The sequence below is a fragment of the Xiphophorus maculatus genome, chromosome 14, assembly GCF_002775205.1.
Source record: "Xiphophorus maculatus strain JP 163 A chromosome 14, X_maculatus-5.0-male, whole genome shotgun sequence".
Taxonomy (NCBI): Eukaryota; Metazoa; Chordata; class Actinopteri; order Cyprinodontiformes; family Poeciliidae; genus Xiphophorus; species Xiphophorus maculatus.
The window spans coordinates 25,238,368-25,248,467 of NC_036456.1; the positions used below are offsets into that span (position 1 = coordinate 25,238,368).

The 10,100-nt window shown below is 40.2% G+C and overlaps 1 protein-coding gene across 1 annotated transcript in view; it reads right to left on the bottom strand.

The window, feature by feature from the left end:
- LOC102219422 (dachshund homolog 2-like) overlaps positions 1-9,465 on the bottom strand; it is a 97,980-nt gene extending 88,515 nt beyond the window's left edge. Inside the window, exon 1 of the mRNA XM_005809413.2 lies at positions 8,654-9,465. Coding sequence (XP_005809470.1) covers positions 8,654-9,258 — 605 coding nt within the window. The 5' untranslated portion in view covers positions 9,259-9,465. The remainder of the gene's footprint in view (positions 1-8,653) is intronic.
- Between the last annotated feature and the right edge of the window lie 635 nt (positions 9,466-10,100).

Below are 10,100 nucleotides of genomic sequence, written 5' to 3' on the forward strand. Positions count from 1 at the left end.
ACGCTTTTAAACTAAAAGTGGTAATTATTGTACTACTGTGCAACTTTAGTATTTATTAGTCATAACCAAATATCATGGAAGAAAAAGTCTCTTTAAAATCTGAACTTTTTAGACAATTAACATTTAAATAATTTTTATCCTGTGAAATTACACACTATATGATAATTTTTGGGCACCCATTTAATTCTTATAGTATTACTATACTTTATGCTTTATTTTTGTCCTCTTACAACTTTATTCTCGTATTACAAATTTTTGTCATTGTGTTACGACTTCATTCTCATAGTATTGACCATTTTTGTGGAATCATAACTTTATTCTCAAAGTATTACAACTTCATTCGCATTGTATTACCATATTACGACTTAATTATCAAATTATTACAACTGTAGTCTAATATTACTTTATTATTATGTTATTACCACTTTATTCTTGTGTCATTCCGACTTTATTCTCATATTATTACAACCATCATATTATGACTTTATTCTCGCACTATTGCATCTTTACTCTTGTATTATTACCACCTTAGTCTTGTATTATTAGAATTTTATTCTCATTACTGCAAAAACAAAATGATCTTGGTCTGGCCCAAATATTGGCCAATCAAATCACGGTGTTTTGATCACATGACACCAGTGCGTTGGGCTGGGCCAGAGGTGTTGTCTTTAGTTAGCATCTCACAACAGGAGCGTCTTCAGATGTGAGTAGCGCTCTAGTTGTCATCAGCTCAAACATTTCAGCCACTCAATAGTCAAATGTCCGTCAAGAAGTACCTGCTGAAATTATTCAGCAGAGAATAAATTGATCTGAAATTATCTTTGTTTACTTATCTTTATTAGCCATGCTAACCAGCTAACTGCTAAGAACCAACCAAGGCCTAGCGCAACGTGATTTGATTTGCTAAAAGCCACTCGATTTTTGGCTTGGGTCACCAGAAGGTCGTCACATTTGCACGCAAAGCTTTGCAGGTGAACTTGAAGTAAAAAACAAAGTTCATAAACTCGATGAATCTGATTCTACTGAGAGAACATTTCTTCCATAAAACACAAACCAAGTCTTCATTAAACTAGGTAGAAAGCGGCTTTATTAACTGACAATCGTTTTCAAGATAATCGGCAGCTACAGCTGCTTCAGAAACAACCCGACGCGATCCGATCGGCCGGCTGCTGGCCGCTAACACACTCCGTCACACTGCAGCGGGGTGACCTCGGCTCCCCGCCGGCCAACGCTTTAACCTTTATCAATTAACCAGCAGCACAAAGCGGAGCTGAAACCAGACACACAGACAGAAACGATGCGCACGAACCCCGGCGAGACACACAAAACCAAGCATGCACATGTAACCAGAGCCGGAGTGACAACTGATAGCTCTGTTTGTGCTTTCTAGATTGTCTCTCACACACACACCTCGACAAGCAGGCACAACAACTGACCACATTTCAGCCGGTGTGTGTTTTCACAAACCACTGTGTTCCATTAAAAAAACTTAATGCTCCATGCAAAAGAATGAAAAACAGCACAACGACAGAAAGAGTTCACGCTGAGTGTGTGTGGAGCTTCTTCTGCAACGCTTCAACAAACCAAAACGACTTCTCTCCCCCCTGAGTTACAGACAATACAACCTCCATCATCGGTGTGGGTGTGTGTGTGCACCGCTGTGATGCCTGTGTGTGTGTGTGTGTGTGTGTGTGTGGGCTCTAACAGCCTGTCGTGATAAGGAGAGCCCAGAATAACACTCCGACATCAGCAACCCTCCCTCCTGTCACTCACTATCGATTCTTCCTCTCACACACACCCGGACACACACAGAAAACCAAAGAGGTGACAAGGAAGTAGAAAACACTCCGTCGCTCTCGCTCAGATCAAACGCGGCCCGTCCTTCAATTAAAAACAACGTGAATACGGGCCAAACTTTAAATCGGGGTTGCCACACTTATCATACTTCAACTTCAGAATATTTGATTTCAAATTTACATGATTTTATTGTATTTTTTTTAAAAAACATAAAGAACAAACTTTATGTGCAGTATCGACCATTCAAAGAGTCGAACGTCAGGAAAAGTTGTTGGTCTGATTGGTTTATGGTCAAAATCACAAGTTTCAGATCAAATCTGTCTATGCTTTTCTTGGTTCCCTTCTGGCCAGGCACTCAATATGACTCCTCCAAGTCTTGGAAAGTTTTGCCAATTCAGAATCAGAGAGACACATTTAATAAACTCCTGACATGTTTAAATCTTCCTGCTGCACTACGTTTGATTGTCCATCTGCCTTTAGAATCGTCACATCCAGCTTAACAATGTTTGGCGCCACCCAGATGGAGAAATTCAACTTTCTTATGAATCTGGAAATGTTATCATGTACCTCACTTAATCTATTAAGGTCTATTTTTCACCTTCTAAGATGAGTGGGATTTTGTTTTTTGTTCATAATTTATTACTTTTGATCAATCAAAAATCAACTTGAAAATCAAGCTAATAAATGTCTAAATACATTATGGACGAAAGGGACTCTGCTAGTTTATTTGATAATGTAGACAGCATAACATGGGGTACAGTCTGGATAAATTACTGTTTTCACATGTTTTTTGTTCTTGTCATAAATTTTCATAATTTCAAAGCTTTACCAGGAAATCCGTCATATTTTCCAATAAACCTGCTCCAATCATTATCATCAGGGATAAAAAATATTCATAAAACAATCATCTTGCTCCTGCTGATTGATTTAAACTGTGATTGTTGCTTGTTGCAGGATCTAAGGCCTTGTTGTGTGTCTGCAACACCTCTGAGTGTTCACACCTCTGCAGGAGGCCACCACCAAAATTAGCCCAACAGTCTCCATCTAATGTCTGCGTTATATTTATTCAGTTAATTTTGCTCTATCACTTTAAAATCAGAATTAATTCAATTAAACCAGATTAGTAGCTCATTGAAAATAGTCCTTGTGAATTTGTAAACCAAATTGCCCCTGTGTATCACTGTTCAGACATTACTGATCAAACATAATCTGCTTCGTTGAGCAACTTTCTGCACACAAAGCCACAAAAAAGCATCGGAGGAATCTTGTTATATTGTTTATCTGGCAGCAGTTCGCTTACCTGGTAGAAAATAAAGACGACAGAAAAGATAAACAATTTATAGTCACTGTAATTCAAATTCAAAAAAACTTTATTGATCCCAAAGGAAAATTAAATAAAAGTGTAAGAACTCATACAGTCACTGAAGCTTGCATTAAGCTAACGCATTAATAGGGTAGCTAATTTTTGCTAACTTTGAAAAACATTGAGCATGCTTTGCTCATTGATGAATTCTACAGCGCTAATGTACTTACTTATTTTATAAAGTTTCATTAAATAAAGTTTAATATACATGTTCAAGTTTTGGTTATCAACTCTTAAGTTTTTTTCAAGATACACATTTACATTCGTGCTTTTATTCTGAAGTGGGTGAAGACTGTTTACACAGTCTTCTCCTCACGTTTACTCTATACCCAGAATGCATTGCTCCACAATAAACAGTTTAAAATCTACTGATGACCACAATGATCAATTAGGCTAAATTAGCAGCAGCATTAGCAATACCCCACAAATATAAAACTGAAACCATGAGTGAAAAGTTTGTTCCAAAGCGTCACTTCCTTTAAGCCTAAACATGCGGATAGAAGTGCAGTAACAAATTTGACCCTGTTGAAGGCGATATAACGTGTCGAAGTTAGCGTGTTAGCATTAGCTTCTGCTAAATTCCATGTTTATGTAGCTCATTAGCGTTAGCAGATCTAATGTTTAGGTTTAGTGCTTGACAGTTAACGCAACTAACGTTTTAGCTAGCAGCGTCGACTTCTAATCCACAACTTTATATAAATGTCAAACCAAAGAAATATTTCAGAATTTTTTAAGAAATCTGAACTGTGTTTTGTTGTTTTTAGTTCACTCTCACTCCGAGATCCTCGAAGGCTGAAGTTCTAAAACTTTTAGAACACATCCGATTTAAGTAATTAAGTCATCAACATGACTTTCTAGAACTGGATTTCCCAATTATTCAGACTCCTACAAACCCATAATTGCTAAAAAGTGAAGAAAAATAAATCAGTGGACTTAATAAAGGCACTGAGATGACATCATCGGCTTTAAATTGCTCTCCTAATGTTTGGTTTCTCAACAAGACGTGTGGGAATGTTGTTTTTAACGGAACAAATCTCACTTTTCCCCGTTCTCCCACCCCGGTGACGAGGCGGATCCTTAATAATCCCGCATCGAAACCACTTCAAATTAAAAGGAAACAAAACACAGGTCAACGAGAACCGTCGTCGGGGAGCACAAGTGGATTTAGGAGGTAATCGTGTTTACACACACAGAAACACAAACACTCACATGGATTACAGAGGAGATGAAGTATGTTGGAGCACAGCGGGAGTTTTCTTTCTCTTCGTTTGTGTGTGTTATTATTTAATTTCTCCGCTTTTCTTTTCCCAGAGCTTTAAAGAGGGCGAAACGGAGGAGGAGGAGGAAGAGGAGGAGGAGGAAGAGGAGGCATTAGAAGAATGTCAATATGATTGGAGGAAGAGGAGTGTGTGTTCGCTGCGCGTTCAGCAACAATAGCTCTCCAGCCGTGTTGTTCCATGTGCATTCACATGATCCATTATTACCTCTGACATGTACCGCTGGGCGAGCGAGGGAGAGAGAGAAATGACTGAGAGGAATAAAGAAGAGACAGAGATGCACCTGTGATTGTGTAAGTCAGCAGAAGACAAAAACGACAACATTCATTCCTTTATAAACTGCAGGACGGTGTGTGTGTGGCGGGGTGTGTGTGTGTGTTTGTCTGAAAGCAGAGGTCACACACCATGGATCCACAGCAACGCAACTCAGTTAATTATTAGCTGAAAACCATCCGTCTGTCATCTGCAACCGAAAAAAAGCCCAACTGGGACCAAAACCAGAGTTCCCAACAAAAGGAGAAATTCCCAGGACTTTCCAGGTTGATTCCAGGATGATTCCATGATTACAGTGAAGCCCTATAATGTTTTATACCTGATTTATTTTATCAGGGAGGAAGAAAAGGAAGAATCCGCAGAGCATTTCTAAAAGACTCTCCAGATTTGAATAAAGGAAGGAAGAAATAAAGGAAAGAAAAGGGAGGAAGGATTGAAGAATGGAAGGAAGAGAAAAAATAAGAAAGGATTGAAAGACAGAGAGAAAAAATAAAGAAAGAAAAATAAGGTTTGAGGGAAGGTTGGACAAAAGAAAGGAAGGAAGGATAGAATGCTAAGGTATGATGGAAAGAAGAACTAAAAGATAGAAATGAAGAAAATATGGAAGAAAGAACTAAAACAAAAGGAAAGGCAGAAGAAATAAAAGGAAGATCTAAAGAAAGAGAAAAGAAAGGAAGGATTGAAGGAAGTACTAAAGAAACAAAGAAAAGGAAAGGCAGGAAAATAGAAATATTGAGGAAACACTAAAGAAAGAATGATGAAGAAAGGATGGAGGAATTGAAGATGGAATGAAGGATGGAAAGACAATTGAAAGAAAGAAAGTCTGAGTCAAGGAATAAATGATGGGAGGAAACAGAGTGAAGCAACAAAGTAATGAAGGAATCACGAAGAACTGATGAAAGGAAGAAGATAAAGTTCTTTCTCTTTCTTTTCCATAACTGGAACAAATTTCCATGAAATTCAAAACTTTTCAGGAACTCTGAAGCGTTTCCAGGTGCTCAGGTCGCTGCTAGATGTTTCTGATCCAAACGGCTGAATCTCCATGGCAACAGGTTGCTGATGGACCCGTTCATTTAAATCATGTTTTGGTTAAAGCAGAGAAACACCTGAAACCTGCAGAAATCCGGTCCCTTCAGAACCAGAACCGCCCACAGACTCCATGATTAAACTGCTGCCCTCAGGATCACCAGAGGAGGACAGAGTAACAAAAGTTACTCTAGTAAGAGTAAAAAAGTATTTGGTAAGAAGTCTTCCCAGGTACTGAGTAACTGATCAAATTATCAATCATTTAATATTTAAAAACTACATAATCAGACGGACCAAAATATAACGCTGGTAACGGTGGAACTTTTGGTATTTTAAAGATAAAAATGACAATAATTCATATAATTAACTAAAAAATAACAAAAACAGGAAAAAGAAAATTTTCCAAATCAGTTTCTCTCAATAAAAAACTTCAGAAACTTTAACAGAAACTGCAGGTGTGTGTCTGTGTCTAGTGGATTTTTGGTTAAAACGTTAAAACATGTTTTTCATTCAGTGGGTAGAAAATCCAGACATTTTACTCAAGTATGAGTAGAAATACTCTATAATACAATTACTCAAGCAAAAGTAAAAAGTACAGCGTAGTAAAAATATTCCTAAAATACACTGTTTTCCAAAACGTTACCCAGTAAATGTAACTGAGTAAATGTAACTAGTAACTACCCAACCATGCACATTGCACTTAGAAGATTTCTCTCCAATATCTCACACATGCATGAAAATAACCAACCAATCAAATCAAAAGTCAGTGAAAATAAACCCAAAACATTTCTCCCACATTTCTCCGCCCGCACGATGTTTCGACTGCTTCCTTTCCAGAGACGAAGCGACGGAAATATCCCGCTCCGGTGTAAAAATAAAGCCTGTTATCAGTTCTGTTAACACAAACAGAGTCCTCTGCACGCTCCAAAAGAGACTCCTCTGCATCCTGCTGCCAAAAACACGCTCCGCTAATTAGCTCTGTTCCTCACAGCTGACTCAGAAAAACACCCAAATCTGGAGAATTCGACAAATTAAAACACTTCTAGCACCGATTACAGTAAGATAGAAACAAAGATTTTGCTCTTTTTAACAAGAGATTTCAAAACAAAGTGCAAAGAAACACTGGTTATCATCAGAAACAGAGGCTGTAGCGTGTGTTTGCACACTGACTCACACTGTAACGCTGCATTTCTAAGAAAACATCAACATTTTATTTGTTTTAAACATGCAAACCGTTTCTGCGACAGATAAAGACTCCAAACTGCACCTTGTTTGCTTTCTGTGGTCTTAGTTCTACAAAAAGAAACAAACTCGATTATTTTTCTTCTTCCTTTAACATCTCACACAACGAGCTGCAAAGTTAATCTAGAAAATAATGGATGATACTGATTCGCTGTTACGAGATCCATCCGTCCATCTTCTTTTTTTCTAACATCTCTAAACACACAAGAGGCAAACATGGCTGACCGAATCTCCATGTGATTTTTACAAAAAAAAAAAAAGAAAGAAAAAGTGTTTTTCTGTTGGTTGATGGGTTTATAGACTGAAAACAGTGGAAGTTTGTAGTTTTAATGCATTTAATTAACACTGGAAAGATTTTATTGTTTTTAGTATTTCACCTGCTGGTCACCAATCAAAGCAATCAACACAAAAATGGCAGATTCTGAACTGTTTTTAACAATAATCTGCACAAGCTCTACTTAAATATCTCACTTATTGAAGATAAATAACGTATTAAATGATATAATTACCTTCAGAAACATCATAAATTATTTTTAAAAAAAAACATTTCAAAGCTGCTAAATATTTATTTAACAGCTTCTTTTCCAAACATATAACTCAAACTTTAACTGAATTACTCTAAAAAATAATAAAAAAAACACTTATAGTGACAGTTTGGACTCTTTTATACATTTACTCTACAGTAAAAACAACAAAAACAGGAAACTGGTGCAACTTGGGTTCATTTTTTTCTTTCTTTCTTGAGCGGTGTAAAAACCACGTGACAAATAGAAGCATAAGGACATCATCTAAATGAGAATCCAATTGATTGATTTTAATCTTTTACATAAAGTTTGGACTCAATTGACTTGGAAAATTATGACTTAAAATTGCAATGCACATCCAGAATGATTCGGAACTTTGAGTCCTAACAGACAGATTGGGTCGAAATGGCGCACAACTCCTTCCTTTGCGATAAAAAAGGACAGAAAAATGACTGAAAGTTGCGCAAAGTGCGTTTCTCCCGTCCTGAAACTCAATACGTCTCCCTGAAAGTTGCGCTTTGAACCCAAACCGATCCCGGTTCTTTGATAGCTAATTGCAATATTTTTCCAGAATGAGTCGGAACCTTCATTTCGGATTGGGTCGAAGTGGATCGTAAACAGTACGGAGCCGCTTCCGCTGCAAGAACGACAAAAGAAACACTTTAAGTTGCGCAAAACGTGTTTCACCCGTCCTAAAAATCAAGTTGCATCCCTGAAAGTTGCGCTTCGAACCCGAACCGAGACGGTTTCTCTGCTAGAAAACATAATTGCAATATTTTTCCCAGGCGGAGTCGGAACCTTGAGTTCAGATTGAGTCGAATGGATAATAAACAGCGCGGAGCTACTTCCCCTGCAATAAAAACGACCAAAAACAAACTGTAAGTTGCACAAACACCTGAAACTCAAGTTGCATTCCTGAAAGGACCCGAACCGATTCGGGTTCTCTGCTAGCTGATTGCAATAATTTTCCAGATTGAGTTCAGATTGGCTCGAAATGGATACCAAATAGTGCACAACTACTGCCCTTGCAATAAAAACCACAAAACAAAAAGTGCAAGTTGCGCAAAGTGCGTTTCTCCCGTCCTGAAACTCAAGTCGCATCCCTGAAAGTTGCGCTCTGAACCCGAAACGAGGCGGTTCCGCGGACTGACCTGGCGCTGGTGCAGTCCTGGTACAGCGTCTCGAAGTCCTTCCTGGAGATGAGCTTGCAGCGGTTCACGCCGGGCTGAATGGCGCCGAGCCCCCGCAGGACGCGCACCTGCTCCACGGTGCACACCACGGGCGTGATGTCCAACCTCTTCAGCTTGGTGTAGACGGTGTGCAGCCCTCCCACCAGGTGCTTCAGGAAGAGGTCGAACACCTGCGGCAGGCAGATCAGCTCCTGCCCGTCCACGTTGAAGCTGGCCACCTTCACGCCGTGCACCTCCACCAGCTTGCACTCGCTGCACAGACCCGCGCCGGACGAGGTCTGCACCAAGCCCGGGGAGCCGGGGGTCAGGCCGCTCAGCGAGCCGAGCCCGCCGAGGGAGCCCAGGGCGCCGCCCGGTCCGGGCAGGAAGGCGCTCAGCATGCTGCTGGTGAGCCGCGGGGACGGGGACAGCGAGTGGGAGTGGGAGTTGATGTGCGCCGGGCTGGAGGTGCTGGTGGACACGGCGGAGGAGGTGTGGAGCGCCTCCGGGGCGGAGCGGTAGAGCCCGACGGGAGTTTGCGTCCCCGAGCTCGGGGAGAGCAGCGTAGGAGAGCCGGTGAGCGACATGGAGGCGCTGGAAGTGGGATGTGTGGGACAGTTTCCAGCTGGAAACCACTTGTTCCTCTGCTTTCCTTTTACTTTTCCTCTTCCTCTTTTATTCCGTTCCTCCTCTTCTTCTCAACTCTTCCAATCCGGGACAAAGTCTCGCCGTGGAAATCCGTGCGTGGACTGTCCGGTCTGTGCGTAAAGCAGCCTGGATCAGACTCCAGGTCAGCCTCCGCCTCCCGCGCGAATGACAGACACACCGATGGACCAATCAGAGCAGACCTGGAGAGGGGGGCCCGTGCGTCTGTGCGCGTGCGTCTATTATGGGTCGCATCTCTCTCTTTCATAAACTTTCTCACGAGCCGCTTCACTCTCTCCAAAACGGGAAGTTTGTGTTTTTCTTCCGCATCATTTTTCGTCCGGACATCGAACAAACAGCACGTGTTTGAGAGCGCGCGCACGCGCATGCGAGCGGCGTGTTTTGGTCAGTTGTTGCTCACGCGCGAGCTCTGGTGGCGGGATGGACGCACGTTCCCTAAATAACGACGATGAAGGTGAGTCAAAGTTTGGGAGAAGAAAAGGACAACAGAGCAATATATATATATAAATATAAAGGATAAAGAAAGAAAAGATCAAAAGGTTAAAACTAAATGATTATTTAGGAGCATTTCAGTAAATTAAAACATTGAAGCTAAAAAAAAAAAGAATAAGTAAATTCAGTCAATAATTTCATTTTTAAAATGTAGTATAACTTAAACACATTTTTATTTGAAATCTCTAAACTTTCCCAGTCTGAGAAAGGCAGAAATAATGTCGTCTTTGACTTATTTTGTATAAATACAAAAGTTTACTTTAAATATTTA